The following is a 27,794-nucleotide window of genomic DNA, read 5'->3' on the forward strand; positions in this document are numbered from 1 at the left end:
GAAAATGAAAGTCTAACAGATCTATTTTTCTATTTCTTTTTTAAACATATGTTTTCTAAGCTGGGTAGTTAAGAGTAATTCTAATTGTATATTTAATTTCCTAATGAAATCCCTAACATCTATATTCTTCAAATGTTAGATGATCTTTCATGACCTTGTTTACATCCATATACTATTTATTGTTGCATATACTGGACATCAAGATTTGATTAGAACAATCTGACAATTCTTAATTCCTTAAAACTCTAGTATAAATTGATTCATAATAATTAGAGCACTTATTTAGCTTATCATGTATCTCCATGTAAATTCTCCCACAATAGTATGTTTAACAATGATTTATTGATTGTCTTACATGTGAGGGAGTTATAATAAGCCAGAAGTTTTTTCTTCTCTGCCTTGAAGTGCACATGTACTTCTGTTTATTTATCCATGATGCATGCATTTTCATGGGTAGCTATACTATAAGATGAAAGAGGATTACTTTTAGAAATTTGCTTTTACAAAAGGTAGAGATTGTTTTCTCTGTAATAAAATAGGTTAAGTTCTATCTAGGAGATAACTTTTGAATAGAGTATTAAAGTATTACTAGAATATTTAAATTACAGAGTATGTGAAGGGAAGTTCAAATGAATAATGATTAAAATGTGGTTTGTAATAATTCTACATAGATATGTGAGAATTTATTGTAGTATTTTTTTAGCGCTTATTTAAGACCTTGAACTAAAAATTAGAAAATCAAGAGTTGGATTAAAAGCCTAGGTGTCTGTGATCACTTTTTATGCAAGCACCTGATTAGGAAGAATAAAACATGAAAACTTCCCGCTGTGAAATTATCCAGTTTAAAATGCAGTTAGGCCAGAATATTATTTTGCAAACCAAAAATATTTCTTCTTCATAACAATATCAGTTGCAGAATAACATAAGAAGAAGGATTCTGAGTTATACAAAGTAAATTAGAAATGGTGATTATTGTACTAATAACAATAAGTAGCATTTATATATTGCTTCCAAAACCTGGGTATTTTCCAGGAAAATTATTTATATGAAATTTATTTGCATACATTTGCTGTGTTTACAAAATTAGAAAACTGAAGCACAGAAAGATTAAGTAGCTTGTTCAAGACAGTGTTTCTGTAATTGTAGAAGCAGGTGTTCCAAGCCAATATGGTTATTTTATACAAAGGGAAGATAGCTCAGATATTCACTAAAGTCTGTTATCAGTTGTGATTTAAAGTAGGTTTAAGTATAATCTTGGTATAGTTTATTAGCATTTTTTAAAAGTTCTTTCTAAGGCCTATTAAAATAAGAGTTATAAATTAAAAACAACTGCCAATAGAGCTAATTACTAAAAAATAAATTTACTTAAAATAATAAAGTAGTTTGACTACAATTTCTAAATTAAATTAGATGTTGTTAGTGAATACAGTAAGAATGATAATTATAGAACTTTAGCTATTTCTTGATCATTTTTATTTTAATATGTTATTCATGCCTAATATTCCTCTGGTGTTTTGTAAGATAACCCTGATTCTTTAGATTACTTATTAACAGCTGCCCATTTATTAAGTTCATTTTAGATTCATTTTATATGAAGCTGTATTATCAAAAATTTGATAATACAAATTTTTGATAATACAGCTTCATATAATCATGATTCTCTGGGAAAACTATAAGATGATGGTCTATCTTTCATCAGTAGATTATGAGCCTGTCATTAAATTAGAATATCTTACAATTGTATCTTACAATTTACAAAATGAATAGTGTTTCCAGTTAATATATACTTCCCCATATGACTTTAAATTGTCTATTCAATGCTGCAATTGGAAACTAACTTCATCTTCCTAATTCAGCATCTTATTCCTTTGTAGTTTATGCTTTTTTTCTTTTTGTTTTTTGCATAGAGGTGGTTGTTTTCAGCAGAAAATGATTCTTGTTGCCTCAGTCCCCACTATATCTCTTGTAATGTTAAAAGTACTTCCAACTCAAACACTATCTTCTGTCCTCAAAATAAAGGATTATCTTGATTCAAAAGCCTATGTAGCCATCTCCATCTAGTTACTTAGGAGTCTATTAACTTCTTAGAACCACTTTATAGTGTTCTGGAAGTCCCAGACACCCACACACCAAGACTTCTGCTTACAAATTGTAGTCTCTCACCATGAGGCAATGCTTGATTATAGAATGATCTGTCAAATACCCTGAGATGCTGTTAGATACTTCCTGGAGACATCTATGCATTAACCAGAAATTCTGCCACCATTTGTAGTAATATTTGCTCAGACATTCATATTTTTCATCAGTCCTAATATTGAAATATAATATCTTTCAATTTATTTCACTTGAACAAACTTGTTTGTTTCTTATTTGTCACTTTTATTTATTTTTGTGTTGAAGCACTATGAGATACAGAATCACAAAGCTGTTCATGGGTTTCAGTTATACAGTGTTCCAACACACATCCCTCCACGAGTATACACTTCCCACCACAAATGTGCCCAGTTTCCCTCAGGCCACCCTCCCCCAGTCTGCTCCATGGAAGATACTTTTCTTTTTCCTCTCTCTCTCATATACATTTTATCTGATTTTCTTTCATTAATTCTTTACTAAAAGTTACTTCATCTAATACATTTTATTCACAAAGCAACATAGAGCATATTCAGCAATATTTAAAATTGTAAAACTGAAGAGCAGATGCTCTTCTTTGTGCTTTGTGGGTTTTGCAGTGCAAATTTGTTTTGCATGATAAATGTGTTCTTAACAATCTGCATATCTAATTGTGTGTTTCATAGTATACTTGGCTATTAAACATTATCTGAGAAATTTTTTAGAGTATTAATATCATGATAAATAGTACAAAGTTATGTCCAAAGTAATTAAAATAATTGTAATTTTACTATGGTTATACATTCTTCCTACCTAAATGGGACAGAGACCACATAAATTTTTTGTAGATCATTTTCCGAGTACAGTACTTTGTATGTTCAAAGAAAATATTTTTAAATCCATATGAACTATCACAGACTTTTAACTACCATACGATGCAAAATAGAATTGTTTTTCAATGCAGTATCCCATATTAATTCCCCAGACTATTAAATATTATACAATATATTAAAAAGTAAATTATTTTGAATTTAATACCCCCAAAACTTAACAGTAGTAATATCGGTTTCCTAGTTTCAGAGAAACTAAATTATTTTTGGCTATATTTTAGTCTAGACAACATTGTTTTTAAAATTCAATATAATTTGAAACAAAATCACATATCACTTAAGGACACAGCAAGCTATATGTTACTGACATATATTTTTGGATTCAATATAGATCTCTTTCAGAAAGATCTGTACCTTCAACTCACAATGCATTTAACACAATCTCTGTTGCAGGTTACTTAGTTATAGAAAATCCATCAAGTAAGTATATTAAAAATCTTTCTTTCTCTTTGAATATCAACTTTTAGACTCACTGATTCAATGAATCTTAATGTGTGGTTCCTTTTATTGTATATTGGTTAGAAAAACCTCCAAGCTGGATATAAATCATAAAAGCATGACTAATTGCATGGTAACTGGAGAAATGCTTTCTCTCTCTCTGGGGTGAAGCATGCATGTCTGTATTTTAGCTTGGGAAGTAATACAGGGATATTTAAACTCCTTTGGGTTTAAAAACCATGTCATTATGAGAATGAGGTCACTGCACTATTTTATATCTTCTAAAACCTTGTAATGTATAAAATGTTTTCTGTATGACAGAGAAGTATTATGTGCTATGGAATTCAATGATAACTTTATGCCCGTGAATTTACTTGAAAAACTTTGTTCACTTAAAAGTGAAATCATTTCTTTAGAATTACTTTAAAATGAAAGGAACCTGAAAAAAAATTTAAAAAAATAAAATGAAAGGAACCTGGTATTATGAATACAGATAAATTAAATGTCAAAGGTAGAAGTTACTCTTATACTCTGACAGAGTGACTTTTAAAAGCTGCATGCATGACTTTGTGGGTTTTCCAGTGTCAGTTGTTCTTAAACAGGTAAACTCTACAGTACTTGTCCATGCCAACATGAACAAACTCAATCTCACATGACTCCAATTTGTACCTTTTTCTTTTCTTGGAGGCCAATAAGTAAGAAGTCCTTCCTACAGCATGTTGAAGAACTTTGCACTAACAACAACCTAAAGTTTCAAGAAGAATTTTCGGTATGTTACTAGCAGTTGTCACAACATTGCCAGACCTCCAGTCGTTTCATGTGTCACATTTCATGTCCATTTTGAGCAAGCAAGGCCATGAAGGACACTGGCCTTGATAATCAATACCCAATTACCAAGTTGATTGTTTGGATAGTAATGTTACACTGGGATACCCCTGGTACAACCTGCAGTTATTCACCCAGTACATTAGTAAAAGGTGTTCTTCATCAGAGCTTGCCAATAAGGGCAGTCTGTCCTAGTTTTTGCTCTGCATTCACATCTGGTCAGAGATGTGACTCTAAAATGCCATATTTACTATTTGTAAATTAGGTTAGGGTTATGACTTTAGTAAGTACTAAATACTAAATACTAAATTTTAGATTAAAATAGTTCTTTCGACTATTTAAAAAATATTTTTGGATCTATAGCTATTCTAAAAAAACAGATAAGTGGTGGCCATGTTTGCAAGATTTATTTTTCTATAAATAATAAGTGCTCTATCATATTATGGAGACTATGTAATGTTACTTTGAAGTAACATATACATATACTTCTTAAAATATGTATATGTATATATATAGTTACATTGCTTTTGAAATTTTGTATATTTTTAAATTATATATTTTATTTTAAGATAATATAGTAAAGCCCCCCCTTTACTATATTATCTTAAAATAAAATATATAATTTAAAAATATACAAAATTTCAAAAGCAATGTAACTATATATATACATATACATATTTTAAGAAGTATATGTATATGTTACCATTGGAGTGATAGCACAGCGGGTAGGGCGTTCGCCTTACAAGCGGCCAACATGGCCGACCCGAGTTCGATTCCTCCGCCCCTCTCGGAGAGCCCGGCAAGCTACCGAGAGTATTCGATATGCCAGACACAGTAACAACAAAGTCTCCAATGGAGACGTTACTGGGCCCGCTCGAGCAAAGATAATATAAAATTTAGAAAATATAAATATTATATATATTTATAAATAATATAAAGATAGTACATCTGCAAGTTGATTTAATACTTTTTGCCATTTTTTAACTTAAGTGATTATTTTGTATTACAAATACAAAACAAATTTCTTAATATCACCAAAAACTTTATATATATATTCTTTTTATAAAGTTCCAAGTTTATGAAACCAGGATTGAAACAGTTATCTCAAAGAATTCACAATTATAATATTTTAATCTGTAAGGGAATACTAGTTAAATATGAGAAGATTAATGGTATTTCCAATAGGTTTTTGGTTATGCTTTTAAAGTTATATTGGTCTGGAGTCTAAAAAGACCAGTTGCACCATAAAATTTTTCTTAGCATTTACCCTTAAAGAATCTAATTTTTCACAAGTAAAAAGTATAGTTTCAATAGAAACTTAAAATAAGCAATTTTGGTAGAAATAAAATTTTTATACATATTTAGAAAAATTCTAGTTTCTTTTGGCAATAATAGTTTAAAGAATTTTGTCACTATATAAAAGGAGTGTTATTTTTAAATAGTTTTATCTTAATGTCCTGAATTATTAAAGCAAAATTATTATATTTAACAACAAATATATATTTGATGCATATATTTGATAAACTTTATAATTTGTTAATATTCACCTACACCAAAAATATTTAAAAGTTCTTGCTCTTATGAGATAGACATTGTATCTAGAATATAGATATATACTTCAATTTACCATTTAGTGACCTTGGGCAAATCATTTAAACTCTCTGTGCATTAATGTTTTCATTTGAAAAACGATAGTATCTAATTCACTGAATTCTAAATACTAAAATTACTGGAAATATGTAATACTAAGACTAGTTTCTGGTACAATATTAGTTTATGATGATAAGCTCTACCACAAAGAAGCTGATATTATAGGAACTTCAGACATGTATAAATTCTGGGGCTGGAGCAATAGCACAGTGGGTCGGGCATTTGCCTTGCACGAGGCCAACCCAGGTTCAATGCCTAGTATTCCGTATGGTCCCCTGAGTACCGCCAGGGGTAATTTCTGAGTGCAGAGTCAGGAGAACCCCTGTGATCGCTTGTGTGACTCCCCCCTCCAAAAAAAAAAGAACTTAGACTCTGACACAATAAAGATAAAGAATTAAGAATCTACTCCGTTTAGATAGCAATGAGAAAATGCATCAATAAAGGTTAACTTGGTAATAACCTTTAGGACAAAGAAAAGTCTGACAAGTAAATAAATAGGTAAAGGTGCTCCAGAGAGAAAGAATGAACATAATAGCTCTGTTGCAAACCAGCCTAACTCATCTGTGATCCTACTGAGAAGTGAAACAAGAGAAAGAGCTAAAGGGAAGGATGATGGTGAGGCTTGTATGCCAAAGGCCACCCAGTATGACTTTACTATCCAATCAATCTGTAATTGGGTATTGATTAACAAAGCTAGAGTCATTTAAATCTATAAATAGAAATGTCTTTGTGAAGTAATTATAAAATATATGTGCTCTCTCTAATGTAATCTACACTTCATACAATTTTGGTACCACACCCAGTGGTGCTCAGGTGCTACTCCTGGCTTTGTGCTCATGGGTCACTTCGGCAGTACAGGAGATTGCCCCAGATTGGCTGCATGCAAGACAAGCACCCTAACCCTTGTTACCTTTCAAAATCAGGTTAAGAATATTTTTTAAACCTTTGGTGCCAGTATAGTAAAAAGTAAAAGGCCTGGAGCAATAGCACAGCGGTAGGGCGTTTGCCTTGCACGCAGCCAACATGGCCGACCTGAGTTCGATTCCTCCGCCCCTCTCGGAGAGTCTGGCAAGCTACCGAGAGTATCTCGCCCGTACGGCAGAGCCTGGCAAGCTCCCCGTGACATATTCGATATGCCAAACACAGTAACAACAAAGTCTCCAATGGAGACCGTTACTGGGCCCGCTCGAGCAAATCGAGGTGCCAGTATAGTGAAATTAAAATATTTACACTGCTCCTTTCCTTTAACAGATAGCTATATAAGACAAAAGAATTCAGATTTTTCTTTGTGAACAATAGGAGAATTACACAGTTAAAAAAAAATTGATGTAGGGGCTGGAGCGATAGCACAGCAGATCGGGCATTTGCCTCGCACGTAATCGACCGAGTTCAATTCCCAACATCCCATATGGTCTCGCGAGCACCTCCAGGAGTAATTCCTGAGTGCATAAGCCAGAAGTAACCCCTGTGTCTCATCCGGTGTGACCCAAGAACCAAAAAAAAAAAAAATTGATGGTGTTGTGGGCTGGAGCCACAGCACAGCAGTCGGTGTTTGCCTTGCGCGCAGCAGGGTTTGATTCCTCTGCCCCTCTCAGAGAGCCCGGCAAACTATGCAGAGTATCTCACCTGCACAGCAAAGCCTGGCAAGCTACCCGTGACATATTCGATATGCCAAACACAGTAACAACAAGTCTCACAATGGAGATGTTACTGGGCCCGCTTGAGGAAATTGATGAGCAATGGGAGGACAGTGGTACAGATGTTGTAAAATACACTTTTAGCACTTCATGTAGAATTTGGTAAGCCCAGGCATTTCTAAAATGAAAAACCATAAATGTAAATTTTCAATGCAGCACAATAATAAACACAATATATCTTACCCCAACTTTCTTAATGACAGTTGGATAGTATTATAATTTCTTACCAAAAAAGTCAATAATATATAACTTCTGGTCTTTGTCTGATAACTCTTAATCACACATTTGCATTTGACCATCAATTTAACAATGCCTACTGAGAACAGTAATTGACCTTTGGCATCTTCTCAAACTGACCAATGTTATACCAATTACTAAGCATGAAATCACACTGCCTGAGAAGCAAAAACAAAAAATAAATCATTACACTCTCTTCCTTTACTAAGTAGACATTAAAATATTAATAATACTCTGTTCTTTCCTGATGACACTATTAGTAAATGATGAGAAAGGCTTACTAGGATGCTTGAGACATCTTCATGTTTAGACTCCCTAGATCCAAAAAAAAAAAACAGTATCCTGGAGAAAGCAGTTAAACTTCCCAATTTAATTCAGGATACTTATGGTGAAAATTTACTAATTTATTACTGTTTATTTGACCTGTTTTCTCAGTTACAATAGATTTTTTATTGGAAAGTAGAAGAATTTAGAATAAATAATTGTCTTCTACTAAATGGTATTGTTGACCTCTGAAATAAGCAAACTTTGTGTGACTTTATACCATAGGAACTACCAAAATTTCTTCAGGATCTTTCTTCAACTGATGCTGATCTGCCATGGAACAGAGCAAAAAATCGCTTTCCAAACATAAAACCATGTACGTACACAGGAAGTGTTACTGGTTCTATAAAGTCTTTGAAATTAGTCACAATATCAATCAGAAATCTTTCTTATATTTTCTTACATATTAGTTAAACTGTGATGTTATTAAAGAACATTGTTTCAGACTTCTTCACACATGGTCTTCTTATGAAACTTCAAAAAATTTTAGACCTATTTGTATCTTAGCCTCATAATTTAACCAAAAATAATACTATCTACTCTAATATCTTTCTATAAAATAGTTTTTAAATGAAAAAATAAAATATACATGTAACTGTTCTTTTGCATGTCAATGCTTTCTTAAGGAATATAAAAAAAATGTGCTGCAAAATATTCATTTGTGATCAGAGTAAATGTGTAATTACCAGAACTCCTTTAGCAAGGGGGACATAGTTTGCCTTTCCACAATAAACATGACTTCACGTTTTCAATCAATAAAAAAGAAACTATATTATTGTTTTCAGCATTAGCATCAAGGGCTGAAGAGTTAGTATGACAAGAAGGACACTTGTTTTGCACATGGATAACAAGGGTTCTGTCCCAGGCAACCCGCATGGTCCCCCTGTGCATTGGCAGGAGTGATCTCTGGTTTCAGAGCAACACAATAAGCAGTAAGCCCTGAACACTGCTGGCTTTGGCCTCAAATCCAAAAAGGAAAAAGAAAAATATATTTGTGATACCTAACAGTGTAGCTGGTTAAAAAATATATTTAAAATTATTTCTAACTTTAGAGTTAACGTATATAAATTTTATGTCATATGCCTTTTTTTTCTTAATTTTTTTATCTCTCCTCAACTGTAGTTCAATTGTGTACTGTTTTCAAAGATTTTTGTTCTAATTTTATTTATTTTTTGGGAGTTATTTATTTATTTATTTATTTTTATTTTTATTATTTTTTTTTATTAAACACCATGAGGTACAGTTGTAGACTTACAAATTTTTGTGTTTGGGTTTCAATTATAATGATCAAATGGGCTAGAGTGATAGCACAGTGGGTAGGGTGTTTGCCTTGCACACGGCTGACAAGAGTTCAATTCCTTCGTCTCTCTCAGAGATCCCGGCAAGCTACCGAAAATATCCTGCCTGCGTAGCAAAAACTGGCAAGCTCCCTGAGGCGTATTTGATATGCCAAAAACAGTGACAACAAATCTCCCAATGGAGACGTTACTGGTGCCTGCTCGAGCAAATTGATGAACCACAGGATGACAGTGCTTCAGTGCTAAGCCTTTCTAATATTGTTAGGGGAAATTTCTTACTTAAAAAGTAAAGTGTATATAAAGGCATTGGTTTTTGAATAAGATATAATCAAAGAATATAAAATTATAAAACCTAAAGAGATAATTCCTTGTTTTAAAACTAGAAGATAGCTAAGGCATGAAGTTAACAAATTAAGAGAACTTGATATAGAGGGCAGTAATCTGATGGATTCAGTGAATTCCCAAGAACTGGAATCAAATGAAAATACAAATAAATTTAATCACAAAAATCATCTTAAATAAGACAAATCATAAGGAACTTACTTCAATAGCAAGTTGGCAATCTGAGGTATTATTATAGAAAATTAGAATGCTAGTGTTTCAACTCTAAATATCTGTGGTGTGACTTTCTCAATGGATCCTTCTGTTTTCTTTTTCAGAGAATTAAATTGTACCTCATAAATTAGAAATACAACACTGACCATATATTTATTTCTGCATGTATCTAAAGTATTAGGTTATATGCTTCATGTTCATTTAGTGATATTTTGTGAAATTACTACCAGAATCTAGTTGAAAAGTGTAAAAGTTGATTTTGAATATGTGAATTAAGGAATTATAATTAATTACAAGTAAATATATCTGTATGTATAAAATAAATCAAATATGGGCTGGAGCGATAGCACAGCGGGTAGGGCGTCTGCCTTGCACGCAGCCAACATGGCCGACCCGAGTTCGATTCCTCCACCCCTCTCAGAGAGCCCGGCAAGCTACCGAGAGTATTCGATATGCCAGACACAGTAACAACAAAGTCTCCAATGGAGACGTTACTGGGCCCACTCGAGCAAATCGACGATCAACGGGAGGGCCTTTACCTTTACCTTTATGGTTAATAATGTTCAAGGAAAAAAGTGTGGTTAAATTTTTACATGAATTATGTAAAAACTTGATCTATTAAGCAGATATTTCAATGAACTTTTTGATGTGCTTGTTTTGAGTCCCATCCAAGAATACTCAGGGTTTGCTCCTGGCTCTGTGCTCAGGGGTCATTCTTAATGAGGCGTGTAGGATTCAAGGGATTGAATCAAGGTTGGTGCAATGCAAGGCAAGTGTGTTACAGCTATATTACCTTACCAGTCCCTTTTCTGTAATATTTAATACAACTAAAAATTAAAACTTTTAATATTTTGTTACTAAGATCTTAGTGCAGCATTACCTGGAGTCACATCATGGTTTCTTTAAAAGAACAGAAAGCATTATCTTATTGCTCATAACACATGAAAAGAATATAATGGAAGCTAATGAAACTAAATAAACAAGTTTTAAAACTCAAGAACTGAGAAGTGTCATTATCCCAGCTCATTATTTCTGTAGTTATGACCTCCCCTCTTAAGTAATATTAGTAATATTATTAGGAATGGTATTAACTATATAGTAAGTCAAGGATGTTCTGGAATATAAGAATAAATATTGATGCATTATTTTCACCTTTTGGTAGAGTCAGATGTATATCTGCTCTTTTATTTCACTACATAAAATTTATGGTAATTTTATAGAAAAGCATGGGTTGGGGTTGGAGCAATAGCACAGTGGGTAGGGCACTTGTCAACCCAGGTTCCATCCCCAGAACCACATATGGCACCATGAGTCCCACCAAGAGTGATTCCTGAGCACAGGACCAGGAGTAATCCCTGAACACTACCAGATATGATCTGAAAATCGAAAGAATAAAAAATAAAATAAATAAATAAATAAAATAAACTTTAGAATAATGTATTATATCCAACAGTCTTTAATCTACAAAAACCAACATTTGAACATACTTTATTTTTAATTTTTACTTCTTAAAGAGTGAGGATCAGATAAGAGATAATTTTGTTCAGTTGAATCTCTTATTATTCAAGAAAGTTACTGGAATAACTTGTTGATGCAGTTAATACATTCCATCAGCTATAGAGTAAAAGAGCAAAAAACAAGTAAATCATAACTAAATTTTCTAGTACATAATTGAAATTGTCCATTAGCTGCTTTGTGGTTGGATGAATTATTCAGTGCTCTCTACCTCAAAGTTTAACGTGAGGATTAGATGAACTGATAATGTAAATCACTTTTTCCAGCAAGAGAATGTGGAAAGTACCTAGTAATGTCAATTTTTATGACTAATTAATTAATAGATTGCTTATTTTTGATGGCTAAAGCTTTTTTATTCTGCATGGATAAAAATAATTAAAAAGACTATTATCTTGATAGTCTGAAGAATATAAGTCTACTTCACTAGCCTAGGTTAAAAGATCATGGAGCTCCAACCATCTCTGTAGACAAGCACATCTCTCTCTCTTTCTCTTTCACTTTCTCACTTTCTCTCACTTTCACTCTAACTTTCTCTCTCTCTCTAGCTCGCTGTGTCTCTGTCTCTCTCACTTTCCTTCTCTACATACAGTCATATATAATGAGTTGTTAGACTAAATAAAAATTCTCATATTTCTTATATTGTGTTTTCAGAAAAAACATAAAGCTAAATAATGTTTTTTTTCTTTCTTAGAGAACAAATTTCTTTTAATAGAGTCTGAATTTAACTTGAACCTTCTAAATGAATTGCATTGTTTCCCCTGAGTAATGTAGGAAATAGGATTTCAAATATCACGGTACATTTTAGAGGGTATTAACTTACAGGGATTTAAGATACTAGAATTAGCAGCAAATGCTTGCCGGAGAGACTTCTAAATATCTGTTTGATAGGACACGACCTTCACAAGTATTCCAACATAACAAGAAAAATTTAGCTTCCTTGTCATGGACTGATTCTTATAAGCAGATATTCTGAGGGAGTCTCAAGACCAGGTATATTCTCTTCTGCATACACAAAACTAATCACAGTGTCATTAAAATTCAAAATATTTGAGACAAATCATTTACATAAATTGCTTCCAAACTTAAGAACATTTAATAACCTTAAGAAGGTCATTATAAATTCACAAAACTACCAAGTCAATTAACATGTAATATGTATTTAATCTTATATTTAATACTAATTTAAGTTTTTCTTAGAAAAACTCCCAAACAAATGATCTAACTGCAATTAGAGCTGAGATTATGAAGGCATAGAGAAGTTCAGTAATTGACCTACAATCAGAGATGTGGGAGATTGATCATAAAGAATTCAAACCCAATCCCATTTACTCATTTTTTCCCCCTTGCTTTTAAGTGCCTCACTATTGTGTTTGTTTTTTAATGTTCAAAATAAAATTAGGTATTTTATACCATCTGTATGCTTTATTAACTGTACACCAAATCATAATATAAACTGACAAAAATTCACATAGAAAAATATTTCAGAGACTTTTTATGAAGAAAAATAATGGGAGGTCAATCTAAGATCCATATTTTAATTTACTACAAACTGTCACTGTCACTGTCCTCCCGTTGTTCATCGATTTGCTCGAGCGGGCCCAGTAACGTCTCCATTGGAGACTTTGTATTCGATATTCGATTTATTACAAACAATAATTAAAATTTTGCCATTAAAAATGTTTGGCAGATAAAGTTCTCAAAATAGAATAAATAGTTTAAAAATATACAGTTTAAAAGTACAGGGCAATATATGAACAATGTGCTTTGAGTAAGAAAAAAGAATTTGAAGGTTTAAAAATTAAGAATGTTACTACAAATGAAAATAAGCAAACAGATATTTTAAAATAAATACGTCAAAGTGAGAATATATAAGTAAATAGCACATTTGTATCAATGATGCAAGACACCATACTGATAATAACAGAAAATAGAATGGAAATTTTGATTGCAAACATTGAATTACATATGGTAAAATAACTTGCTAGTTATATTAGTAAGTCAAATACAAATAACAAAGTACAATGCACAGTACAATAGGATATATATATATGGCCTCACTTTTATTTTCATTTTTATTTTTTTATTTTTTTGCTTTTGGGGACACACCCTGCAATGCACAGGGGTTACTTCTGACTCATTCACTCAGGAATCACTACTGACGGTGCTCAGGGGATCATATGGGATGCTGGGAATCGAACTCGGGTCAGCCGTGTGCAAGGCAAATGTCCTACCCTCTGTGCTATCACTCCAGCCCCTGGCCTCACTTTTAGTATAAGTATTTTAAAATGTAAATCAATAATAGAGAAAAGCAGTTAATAAAAATGGAACTTATTATGGCTAAGATTAGAATAGTTCAGTTGCACTCATATTTAAAGAAATCAAAATAAGCACTATTAGACTTTTATTTTTTTTATCCGTAGATCATAAATTAAAATGCTCATTAATAGGATAGTAAAATTCAGAAGAAAGTGTTTTCAAACACATTTTTCATAACATACACTAATACAATTAGAGAACAATGTCTTTTAAAATTTGAAAGGAGAAATATGATTTGATATTTTTGTGGGTACTGTATTCTATGGGGCTGTAGCAATAGCACAACGGGTAGGGTGTTTACCTTGCAAGTGGACAACTCGGTCGACCCAGGTTTGCTTCCTCCATCCCTCTCGGAGAATGCAGCAAATTACCGAGAGTATCTCGCCCTCATGGCAAATCCTGGCAAGCTCCCCGTAACGCATTCAATAGTGCCAAACACAGTAACAAGTCTCACAATGGAGACGTTACTGGGTCCACTCAAGCAAATCGATGAGGACAGTGCTGCAGTCCTACAGCAAATGGGAGGACAGTGCTCCAGTGCTATTGTATTCTACAAATGCACATTAACTGCATTCAATTTAATTTTGTTTCTTCGCCATTCTGTAATAAAATTAGATGATGTTAATTTGTTTTAAAGTAAAAAATGTTGTATTAAAATTAAAATATTGTAGTAAAATACTATATGCCTTTTAAATATCCTGAACCTAAATATTTTTATATATGTTGGGCTGGGGCTGGAGCGATAGCACAGCGGGTAGGGCGTTTGCCTTGCACGCAGCCAACATGGCCGACCCTAGTTCGATTCTTTCGCCCCTCTCGGAGAGCCTGGCAAGGTACTGAGAGTATTCGATATGCCAGACACAGTAACAAGAAGTCTCACAATGGAGATGTTACTGGGCCTGCTTGAGCAAATCGATGAACAACGGGAGAACAGTGACAGTGACGTTGGGCTGGAGCAATAGCACAGTGGGTAGGGCATTTGCCTTTCATGAGGTCGACCCGGGTTTGAGTCCTGCATCCCTCTCAGAGAGCCCAGCAATCTACTGAGAGTATCCCACCCGCATGACAGAGCCTGGCAAGCTCCTTGTGGCATATTTGATATGCCAAAAACAGTAACAAGTCTCACAATGGAGACATTACTGATGCCCGTTTGAGCAAATCAATGAACAACGGGAGGACAGTGCTACAGTGCTACAGTTGATATCAAAAGAGATGAACAAAAATGAAATTTCAGAATAAAATGTGCACCACTTTACTTTTGGTTAACTTTTTAACAGATACAGAAAATTTTGCAAATATATAAGATATCACATTAATAAGTGTTGTCTCTGGTTAGTAAAACATTGAAAGCTTAAGAGAACTTAATTTTTTAACACATAGCTACAATATTAGACGTTATTTCATAAATTAATGTTTTATTTTTACAATAAAAAAGGTAGAAGACATTTTTTAAAGTGAATTAGTCTTGATTCTTTTTGTTTTCTTCTAGATAATAATAACAGAGTGAAGCTGGTAGCTGATGTTGGTATTCCAGGATCTGATTATATTAATGCCAGTTATGTTTCCGTAAGTTGCTATTTTTAATATATTGTATATTTTTAAAGAAATAGTATGATTTGGGGTCTGAGAAATAGTACTTAGGGTAGAGCTTTTGCTTTGCATGTAACTGATCTGGATTCAATCCCCAGCATCCCATATGGTCCCCTAAGCTTGCCAGATGTGGTCCTTGAGCACGGAACCAGGAGTAAGCTCTGAGGACCACTGGGTGTGCCCCAAAATGTAGTTAAAAAAATGCAACCGCCATGGATATTAGTGGAGCAGTTCTTTCATTACAGAAACATTATATGCTCCAATTTTATAAATTTGGAAACAGAAGGTCCGAATTCTTTGTACTAAATATCTCTTAATCCATTCAGTATTTCATGTTGTATTAAAATTAAAATATTATTGTAAAATACTATATGTTTCATTTCGTTTTATTTTGTTTTTGCTTGGGGTCAGTGCTCAGGTATCACTCTTGGATTATTTCTGGTGGAACTCGGTGTTCACATGAACATATGTTGTGCCAGGAATCAATTTGAATCAGTAGAGTACAAGAAAGCACCTTAACTGCTGTACTATCACTCCAGCTGTATTTCATGGATTTTTTAAATATAGGTTTTGTACATAATGAGGCCTGCCAATCTCTCCTTCAACTAAACATTAGCCAAATGAACAGTTGTGTTTTTATAGTACAATAGCACATTTTGCTCTTTTAATCATCTTGAACTACAATCCTTCAAGACTATTATGAAACCATATTCTTTCTTCTGTCTAGTCCCAACAGTTGTAGAATGAGTACAACATTGTAGCTCAACATAAATGAACCAAAATGAACAATAATTGCAAATGCCTCATTTCCTATCTTGCGTGTCATAGATAATAAATGTTTGCTGCTTTGGATTCAAAGTTCAACAAAACAAAGTTGTGTGGGGGATAACTCTCTCTCCTTCTATTTCTCTATAACTCTTCTTCTAACAAAACCATAGCGTCTTATCTCAGAATAGAAATTGCCTTAAGTGAGCATTCAATTCAGTCTTTCAACTTGAAATTACTTCTAAAAATTATCTGATAATTAGATGTTAGCTTCTCTTGATACTGATTTGATTATCCACTTCCTTCTGATATAAATGATTGTTTAAAAGACTCTAACCTCTAACATACAACTGTTGATTTTTAAAAAAAGAAGGCACATAATGAGGCTGGAGGCTGGAGGCACAGCAGGTAGGACATTTGCCTTGTACGTGGCTGACCCAGGTTCGATTTCCAGCATCCCACCTGGTCCCCTGAGCACCGCCAGGTACAATTCCTGAGTGCATGAGCCAGGAGTAATCCCTGTGCATCGCTGGGTGTGACCCAAAAAGAAAAAAAAAAGCATATAATTTTATATTTTCATGCAACATATTCAATTCTAGTACATTTTAGTATTTAACCATCCTTTACATGGTGACCCTTAAGATATTTGGGTATGCCTCTGCTACTGGTATTCCCATAGGTTTTTTAAATATAGGTTTTGTACATAATGAGGCCTGCCAATCTCTCCTTCAACTAAACAGTAGCCAAATGAACGGTTGTGTTTTTATAGTTTTTTGTTTTATTTTGATAGGGATTTTATAATTTTTAGGATAAATATGGAGTTGGAAGATCATTTTCTTCTTATCCAGAGTGATCATTTCCAACTATCTTTGTCATAGTGGTCCCTTCTTTATCCCAACTGCCTTTTCTCCAAGAACTCGAAGCAGGCTTCCAACCATGGACCAATCCTCCTGGCACTTGTTACTACTGTACTAGGTATTACCTCATGTTATGCTTATTTACATCCCACAAATGAGTACAATCATTATATGTCTGTCTCCTTCTGACTCATTTCACTCAGGATGATCTTCTTCATGCCTATCTATTTACAAGCAAATTTCATGACTTCATTTTTCTTAACTGCTACATAGTATTCCATTGTGTAGGTGTATCATAATTTCTTTAACTAGTCGTCTGTTCTTAGCCATAAGGGTTGAATATACCTTGAGGGCCCCAAAACACATAGTCATCTGTACTTCTATGTTTATTGCAGCACTATTCACAATAGCCAGAATGTGGATACTTTTTTGTTTTTTGTTTTATTTTTATATTTTTAGTTACCATCCATTCCTGCCTTCCCTTTGGTCCTAATTAGATTCTAGCTGTCTCATGTTTTATCCTCTCCCCAACATAGACCTATATAGCCTATGTTCTATTCATCTCAACTTTCTTTAAATGGATAATAGTTCATTCTTGATCCTTTATTATTTTACGGTTACTCAAATGCCACAATTATATTGTGGGTCTAGTTTGAAAGGAGTGAATAATGTGAGGATAAAATGAATTAACAGGGGAAATGAAGAAAGTATGGGGGAATCTAAGGCATCTTTCAACTTTATCCATTTTTATTCTAGAACTTTATATTTAAAAACCAAGAGATTTTACTATTGTGATGAAATATTTTAATTAATCAAATAATTTATTACCTTTTTTAAAATTTATTCCCTTTGAAATGTAATTCTTCCCACATATTTTCGTGAGCTCTTACATGCTTGCTAATTTTCATTTTTTACTAAACTCTATATAGAATGTTGAAATTTTAATGATCATATATCTTACCTGACAAGAGCTACTAACTGGATTAATAACCAAGTGACTTGTACTGATTTTTAGTCACCAGTAGTCATATGCAAACAAATCGCTCACATTTTCAAATGTTCAACCAGATACAAGGTGACAGTATAAGATATGACTAGAAAGGAAGTAGACATTTTTAGCAGGTATAAGGTAGCACATCACTGATGTAAGCAAAGGAATATTCATGAACTTCCACTGTTCCCTATAAAATTATAGTTTCTCAGAAAATAGCTATGAGATAATGATAATGCAAAAGAAGCAATTAACTAAGAACTCTCACTATATTCTGTAGTAATCAAGTAATGTTGCAAAATAATAAATCTTACAGGTCACTATGACCCATCAATAATGATATTCATAGTCGTTTATGAGCTGCATAATAAGGATATGCAGATGGAAAGTACTTTACATATTAGCAGATAAGCAGGCTTCAGTCCAATAGCGAGCAGTATATTAAACTCATACCATTCAGAATTGTCCTTTTTTGCAGATGTGGGGGACACACCTGGAAGTGCTCAGTCAGGGCTTACTCCTGGCTATACTCCCAAATATCACTCCTGGCAGGGACTCAGGAGACTACATGTGGATCAAAACCTTGTCAGTGTGTGCAAGTCAAATTCCCTATCCTCGGTACACCACTCCTGTCACATTTCAGGATGATCTTTGCTTGGGATAAAAGGCACATAGGGAATAGACAAAGTTAGACCAACTTTTCCTCCAACTCAGGCAGCCTGCTCTTTAAAAAGAAATGTCTTGCATCTCAATTTTCTCACTTCCTAGTTTTGTCACCATCTTCTCTTACTATCCCTTCACTAATTACTCACTATAACTGTTGTTCTTAGAACATTACAGATACATTTTTCCTTTAATATTATTATACTTGGTTTTCTTTCTACCTGGGCCACATTTTTCCAAATCTTTTAGAACTTATTATATCCATCTTTATTTCTTCCTTCATATGTTACTAATGAATGTTTTAAATACTTCATTATCTGAAAACTCCCATGACATTTTCTGACTCTAAAAAAAGTAAGTTTCCCACCCCCGTTCCCTCCCCCGCCCCAAGTTCTCAGTGGGTAAGACAGTCTGAGTTTATAGGCACCTCTCTTACCTTTTCCACTTGATATGTGAATTACGCAGATTTTTTTGCTCCAATAATTATTTATCTATTTAAGATGTGGTACTGGAATTTGTTCTCCATACCTCCTAACCATGCAATTACACAGAGTGATATGGAGGTAATATCAAGGTTTATTTAGCTAATAGAAACCCTGGGGTGGGAGAGATACTGGGATCAGTGGTGGTGGAGGATGGGCACTGGTGGAGGGATGGGTATTCGATCATTGTATAACTGAAACCCAAGCACAAAAATTTGTAAGTCTACAACTGTACCTCATGGTGTTTCACTAATAAAAATTAATAAAAATTAATTAATTTTTTCAATAGAATTATTAATATATTGAATGTATATTTTCTTTAGCTAGGATGTAATGTTAAAGAAGGTAAGGATTTTTATTGTGTTTTGTCAATTATCTACACCCAGCTCTTAGAACAGTGCTTGGCATTGATTAGCCGTATTTGAATGTGTATATTTTAGAAGTCTGTAAATCAATTAATTAATATATTAATGTAGCCTTATTCTGAATAATGAGGTTATAGGTAGATTTCGCAAAGTGTTACATTCTGTTGAAATTTAAAAACATACAGTGATAGCAGAGAGGTAGGGCATTTGCCTTGCACACGACCAACCTGGCTGATCCAGGTTCGATTCCTCTGCCCCTCTCAGAGAGCCCGGCAAGCTACCGAGAGTATCTTGCCAGTACGGCAAAGCCTGGCAAGCTCCCACATGACATATTCAATATGCCAAACACAGTAATGAATCTCACAATGGAGATGTTACTGGGCCCGGTTGAGCAAATCGATGAACAACGGGAGGACAGTGCTACAGTGCTATTTTGCACTGGTGGGCTGAAAAAATAGGCTGGAACACTTGTTTGTCAGGCAGGGGGGTTAGCTACTATCCACGGGACTGCATATGGACCATTGAACATTTCCAGAAGCTACCTTTGAGCAACAAGTCACAAATATCTCCTGAAACCCTGAAAGCGTGGCTCAAAACAAAACAAAATCAAGTCAAAGAGATAGGATAGGTATTGCTCTTCATGCCTTACGTGTTTAGGTCCTGGCTTGATTCTGGCACCACATGGTTCCCAGAATCATGGGGGTGCAGCCCCAGAGGGCCCAAACACCCATGAATAATTACTACCCCGGAGTAAAAAATAGTACCCCGAAGCCCCAAGCAGTCTGCATTCTGAAGCTTTTGATGAGTTATTGGAAATGGCCCATGGGCCTCCTGAGTGCTATTTAGGAGATTAAAAGTAAAATTTTACAAATCCTACTCAGAAAATTTGGGTAGTTTAATTAAAACCAGAAAACTGATTTTCTTTTAGGATTGGACTTATTTAAGGGCATCAAAGTTTTATCCAGAAGTTGTCACTGGATAGCTTCATGAAGTGGGAAGATCATCTAAACTGCTTCATTAAAGTATAAATAAATTGTCAAATTTTATTTTAAGATCTCTTGAAATTTTATAATGAATATTATTTTTGTGGAATACTAAAGTTTTTGATTTTTGTCTATTAATATAATTCCAATTAAAAATAATTGCATCTTGTATTCTCCATGGCTGAAGTGATAGCACAGTGGGTAGGGCATTTGCCTTGCATGAGGCCGACCTGGGAATAATCTACAGATATCCAAATGGAGTGCTTACAGTGTATATGAATAGACTAAAATTTCAGAACAACTTGATAAAATGTGAAAAAAAAACAAAAAACTCTCATAAAGAAGTCGAGCAAATCTCAGAGTTTCTATTAGCTAAATAAACCTTGATATTCCCTCCAAATCACTCTGTGTAATTGCATGGTTAGGAGGTATGGAGAACAAATTCCAGTACCACATCTTAAGTAGATAAATAATTATTGGAGCAAAAAAATCTGCGCAATTCACATATCAAGTGGAGGAGGTAAGAGAGCTGCCTATAAACTCAGACTGTCTTACCCACTGAAAACTTGGGCAAATTCCCTCACATATTTAAATTTTAGTACTTACAAGGTGGAGTTTATGCCCAATTCAATCAGCTAATCAGTGGCTGAATAAATGGCAGTACTCCTGCATAAAAAAAATTAACACTTACATTTGTAAAAGGAGGGAATAATAGCATAAATCTACATATATTTAAAGAAATAAATTAGTTGGTACACTAACTGTGACTGGAGTGATAGCACAGTGGGTAGGGGGTTTGCCTTGCAAGTGGCTGACCTGGGTTCGATTTTTCCATCCTTCTTGGAGAGCTCGGAAAGCTTACAAGAGTATCCTGCAAGCTCCCCATGGTGTATTTGATATGCCAAAAACAGTAACAACAAGTCTCACAATGGAGACGTTACTGGTGCCCATTCTAGCAAATTAATAAATAACGGGAGGACAGTGCTACAGTGCTACTAACTATGAGGCTCAGAGAGCTAACACAGGTGTTTAAGTTCTTGCCTTACACATAGCCAGTCCCAGTCTGATCGCCTGAACCACAGATTCTTCTTTGAGCCCCATTAGAATTTACATCTGAGCACAAAGCCAGGAGTAAACCCTGAGCACAACCACATGTGTCCCAACCTCCTGCCTCTAAAAAATTGGGTATAAGATGCTGAACATATTGTCTGCCATAAGGTAGGAATACTGTTTGTTTGGCTGCTACAAACAAAAAAAAGTACAAGCTGTATTCGGGATTTACTCCAGATTTTGTGCTCAGGTGTCAGTCTTGATGATGATCAGGAGACTATATGTGGTACTGGGGATAGCAGTAGCATGCAAGACAAGATCCTTATCCAAAGAATTCTTATCCAAGATCCTTATCCAATGTTCTAAGATTTAGAACAATTTGATAAAATGTAAAAAAGAACAAAAATCTCTCATAATGGAGTTGAGAAAATCTCATGGTTTCTATTAGCTAAAAGAGCTTGATATTTCCTCCATACCACAATGTGTAATTTCACGGTTATCAATGATAAGGAATATTACATCTTTGACCCCATGACATAAGAATTTTATTGAAGTCAGTATTACTATTTTCTTTAGTTCTTAGTGTTTTATTGAAAAGTGAGGAAGTGTTGTTAAGAATTAGTTGTTATGGTATCGCATAGTGAAGTTAAAATTACATGTTGGAAATTTTAAGTAATGTTATTTAATATCATTATATGTAATATTTTAAAATATTAGTCTATTTACCACTAATGTATATTTCACATACTGACCACAAATTAAAAATTACCACATATATATTAATTGATACATGTCATGATTATATTTTCTAGGGCTACTTATGTCCAAATGAATTTATTGCTACTCAAGGCCCATTACCAGGAACAGTTGGGGATTTTTGGAGAATGGTGTGGGAAACCAGAGCAAAGACATTAGTGATGCTCACACAGTGTTTTGAAAAAGGGCGGGTAAGTTATTTGAAAACGCTTCCATGAAATGTTATTTTACAGTTGTGTTAATATATATGTAACAAGTCCAGCTAAAACTATGAGTTATCAATAATCTGGACTCCTATCAGAATATTTATATAGTACCAATAACTGAAAGAGGCTAGAAAGATACTGCTGGGCATAAGACAATTGCCTTGCATACCTCGGACTCCAATTTGATCCCTCACACTGCACATGGGCCCCAGATAACAACCATGAATGACTCTGGAGCACAGAGCTAACTAGTCCCTAAGTGTTGCTTGGTGTGTTCCCACACCTAATAGCACAATATTAACAACTGTGATATTCATCCATTATGACTGATAATTTGTGATATTCACTATTACAGATCAGATGCCATCAATATTGGCCAGAGGACAACAAACCAGTGACATTCTTTGGAGATATCGTGATCACAAAGCTAATGGAAGATGCTCAAATAGATTGGACCATCAGAGATCTTAAAATTGAAAGGGTAAAAATTGGGTGGGGCAAATATAATAGAAAATGTGAACATTCTGTCTAAAGTAATTTCTAGAACTATCTCATAAAAGTATCTATATATTCTGCAATTCTTTCCTATATTTTCTAGATAGATTTTAAATTTATCTCTGAATTTATTGTCTATATCAGTGTTTAATTATAATTCATTCTATTAAAGTTTATACTGATTGATATCAAATTCTTGGATAGAAAATGTGACACAAAAGAGAAAATAAATTCTTTCCATTTTATTTCATGAAGAAATAAATGATCTGAGTGAAAACAGGAATTTCCCAGGTCACTTATAAATACACTATAATATTTTAATTTTTTGTTTAAACATAAATAACACAAAAGAGATAACATAAGTTCTTCTATATTACTTTGTATAAATGACTATCAATACAGAAAGTAATGTAAGTACTTTTGTGCTTTTTGATATGATCAGGCATTCAATTTCTATGTTGGAATACTTGGTGTTTTTAAGTTTGGGGTCAAAATTACTGCAAAGTCTGCTATTTCAGTAATAAATTGTCTTTCATAGAAAATAATGAAAAACCCACTTTCTTCTGTTTAGTAAATAATATTTGTGAAATCACCTTCAAGGGGTTGGAGTGATAGCACAGTGGGTAGGATGTTTGCCTTGCTCACGGCTGACCCAGATTCCATTCTCAGCATCCCATATGGTCCCTTGAGCAACACCAGGAGTAATTCCTGAGTGCATGAGCCAGGAATAACCCCTGTACAATGCTGGGTGTGACCCAAAATGAAAAAAAAAATCACCTTCAAGCTTTTTAAAAGATTGTTTAACAGTCTGAACCCATAGTATGCATTTTGGTGGCCTGGGTTTGATCCACAACACCACTTTGTCCCCGAAGTACTTTCAGAAGTGACCCCTGAGCACTGTAAGGTGTGGCCTCCCACAAAATAGTGAGCATCAGTTTTAAAAAATTGTGGCATGTACTGGCTTCAGCCTTCACTGTTAAACTTAAGCAATTGTGCTGTGCTGCTTTTATCTGTTACTTTGTCTAGCATGGAGATTGCATGATTGTTAGACAGTGCAACTTTACTGCCTGGCCTGAGCATGGTGTTCCAGGAAACAGTGCCCCATTAGTCCACTTTGTGAAGTTGGTTCGAGCAAGCAGAGCACATGACACCACACCTATGATTGTGCACTGCAGGTAAGAAAGAAACACCTTTAGAACCTTATTCTAAGCACTAGAGAAAAAAATTTAATTAAGTTTTTTTTATTAACACAATGAATTGATTATTTTCTAGCAGAGTAGTGTAGATTCATTGCAGTTTTCTGATCTATTTTATTACCAGTTACTGGTTATAACAAATCAAGCTGTAGCTTAAAACAATTTTTTAAAAAGATTATTTGGTAGAAAGAAATTGTGTTTCAAAGAAAAGGAAATACATATTTGCATTTAGGAATTGTTCTAAAATATTGACTTGATGATGCCACCCACAGACATCAAAATATTTTGAATTGAATATATATATATATATACATGCATGTAACTCATAATCGGTATCAATGTTTGAGAACAGTAAATATCAGTAAATTTTATCAGTAAATATCTGAGTCTAATTATTTTAATTAGTCTACTATCATAATTTAACATCTTTTGTAAAAACAAGTTTCTGGATTCGAGTGGGAAAAATTAAAGGAAAGAAAATAATCTTTATAAAAAGTAGCAGCTGACTTCAGTTGTTGGGTATTTTGCACTGGCACCTTCAGGAAAATCCATTGAATAAGGAAAACAATGTCTCTCTTGAAACTTAATAGGATCTGCTTCTTTGTGATTTAAATAGATAAAAGATTTTTAGAAGATGTCTATGTGGATAATCAGTTTTGAATACCATTTTAAAGCCATGAGGAATTCACCTTTTCTCTTCCTTTTGCTGTTGTGGTGGCAGTGAACTTGAGTCACACATAGGCTTGGTTATTGGGGCTCACATTAACTCCTATTATTTGGGCTCACACAGGTTTGCCATTGAGGCACGTACGCACATTCTGGCTACGTTGTTTGCTAAGGATGACTGGTGCACAAGCTTACTGGGGCCAAACTCCTGGCCAAGGTGCTTACACATCTTTAGCAGCAGTGATCCAACACAACTGACTGTAGTACTCTGGAAATCATAAATTCTGTTGTTCAGACAGCAAGTTCTGCACATGAGGTCAGAATAGGGCATCACACTCACAGTCTTATATTTGCAGGGCAATTGCGTTTGCCACTGAGCCATTCCCTGGGCTTCTATTATTTTTTTTTTAATTTTTAACCCCAACTTCTGACTTTGTTAAACTTTTTATTTGTTCGTTTCGGGAGTCACAGCCAGTGTTTTTCAAGGACTATTCCTGGCTCTCTGCTCAGGAGTGAATCCTGACGATGCTCGAAGGACCACAACGTGGTATAAGGGATTTGAACCACTGTCAGCCTCAATTAAGCAGGCACCTCATTCTTTTGTGCTACCTCTCAGACAAACATTTAATGCCAGTTCAACGTGACATCTTTTTTTTTCTTTTTTTTTTTTATAATTTATTTCTTTATTGAATCACTGTGGGAAAAGTTACAGAGCTTTCGGGTTTAGGTCTCAGTCATGTAAATATCAAAAACATTTCCATTTACCAATACTTATTTTTAAACGCAAACCCCAATAGAACCCCACCTCCCACCCCTCCCATTTCCTGTGAGGCAGATGAGTTCTAGTTAATACTCTATCTACTTTGACTAGATACATTGTTTCGATAGAAGATGCACAATTATTGTTTAGAGTTTACGACCCCCCCCCCCCAATCAGACATGCTGAAACAGCGTTGTGAAATGATTTGCTTTCTACAACTTGGTTTAAAAATAAAATGATGTCGCGCGGCTGCGATAGCGGCCACGCGGTTTTGAATTTCTGCTATTTTACTTATTAACCCTGGAAGAATTTCTATTAAAAGTTAGTTAGTTAAGAGATTGGTTTCTGTGCTCTGGAGTCGTGGCCGTGCCGGAGAGCCGCTCCCACCCCCGGCTCAAACCTGCTGTCCACAAGGCTCCCGTGCGGCCGCCATCTTTCTTTCCAAAGAGGACCGGGCGAGTGGGTCAACACCCTTTCCCCTCCGGACAGGCATGCTGGCGCGGTTTAACACATAGTCCATTTGTTTTTCTGCTCCAAGCGGGTGGCTCTCTGTGCTAAGTCCTTGTGCCTCCGGGGCCGTGGCCGTGCCGGAGAGCTGCTCGTGGGGGGCAGCTGGTGACCTCGGTCGGGGGGGGAAGGACGGCCCATTACGCCCCCCATCCCATGAGGTCCCTGCTGCTCCCACCTCCGGCTCAAACCTGCTGTCCACAAGGCTCCCGTGCGGCCGCCATCTTTCTTTCCAGAGAGCCAACGTGACATCTTAAATGACAATACAATATTGAAAATTTCATGCATTCAAAGTAAAATTGACTGGGGCTGGAGTGATAAAATAGTGGGGAGGGTGTTTGCCTTGCACCTGGCGGACCCAGGTTCAATTCTTAGCATCCCATATGGTTCCCCAGCACCGCCAGGAGTAATTCCTGAGTGCAGAGCCAGGAGTAACCCCTGTACAGGCATTGCTGGATGTGACCCCACCCCCCAAAAAAGCAAAAAAGTACAAAGTAAAATTGACCAAACTCGATTCAGCCTTCACATTCATTTCTACTCTTCATGTACCTTGGTAGACAGCAGATCCAGAAATCATGGGTTGTTTTTGGCTTGTCATTTCCTCTCACATTCCACATCTAACTCCCTGGCAACTAATCTGCTCTCTGAATTTTCTTTTCAACTGCTTTCTTACCTACCTACCCTGTCTCCTTGTCTCTTGTCTCTTGTCCCAAAGCACAGAACATGTTCCTACTCTGATCTGTCATCCTTATGTTTTTTCTTTCTGCAGTCTTGCTCCCAGATTCCCCCATGGGAGCTTCCAACTTGCTCATCTTCCTTTTGATTTTGCCTTGAGCTGAGGGCTGTTCTGATGACTATCTTCTACTCTTGCTCCCTCCAACCCTTGAGCCTGATTGGTCTTTCTTCGATGTCTTCTGCATACTTGGTTATTACAAACATGCTTAGTACAGGGATTTTTTTGTTGTTGTTTTTGTTGCTCTCTGCCCTACCCCAGACGTGTAGGACAGGGTTTGACATTCTTATTAACTGATATATATAATGAATGATTACTATTTTTTGAAAACTGTGTCTGAATTACCGAAATCAGATTTATGCTTAAGTCAAATTAAAAAAATGACCAATATTTTACTATTTCTTAACTACCACACCAAAAAAAAAAGCTATGTAAGAATCAAAACATATTTATCAAACTAGACAGCCTGACTTTTTTCCTCTAGTTTCATACCCTTTACTATTTAAGCACCTTGAAGAAAAGCTACATTCCAAAATAAGAAGCTATTTTTCTAGTTCGTTTTCTTCATTGCCACCACTAGAACAAGCTTTTGCTGATTATTTCTCATGTAATTTTACTCTTCCCACAGTGCTGGAGTTGGAAGAACTGGAGTGTTTATTGCTCTGGATCACTTAACACAACATATAAATGATCACGATTTTGTGGATGTATATGGACTCGTGGCTGAACTGAGAAGTGAAAGAATGTGCATGGTACAAAATCTGGTAAGATGCCAAAAACTGTGCAGTGTCAACTTCAGAATTTCTATGTGGGAAGATGTTTTTAGTAGTAATGTGTTTAGTTTTAAATTTGTACCTGTATTGGCATATTAGAAA

General features: G+C 34.8%; 1 protein-coding gene across 1 annotated transcript in view; it reads left to right on the forward strand.

The window, feature by feature from the left end:
• The window catches only part of PTPRQ (protein tyrosine phosphatase receptor type Q), a 229,001-nt gene that overhangs the window by 192,145 nt on the left and 9,062 nt on the right, over positions 1-27,794 (forward strand). The window contains exons 36-43 of the mRNA XM_056117635.1: positions 3,393-3,419; positions 4,125-4,206; positions 8,396-8,486; positions 15,344-15,420; positions 22,413-22,547; positions 22,918-23,043; positions 24,084-24,232; positions 27,548-27,683. Coding sequence (XP_055973610.1) covers positions 3,393-3,419; positions 4,125-4,206; positions 8,396-8,486; positions 15,344-15,420; positions 22,413-22,547; positions 22,918-23,043; positions 24,084-24,232; positions 27,548-27,683 — 823 coding nt within the window. The remainder of the gene's footprint in view (positions 1-3,392; positions 3,420-4,124; positions 4,207-8,395; positions 8,487-15,343; positions 15,421-22,412; positions 22,548-22,917; positions 23,044-24,083; positions 24,233-27,547; positions 27,684-27,794) is intronic.

The sequence above is a fragment of the Sorex fumeus genome, unplaced genomic scaffold (genome assembly GCF_029834395.1).
Source record: "Sorex fumeus unplaced genomic scaffold, SorFum_2.1 ptg000003l, whole genome shotgun sequence".
NCBI lineage: Eukaryota > Metazoa > Chordata > Mammalia > Eulipotyphla > Soricidae > Sorex > Sorex fumeus.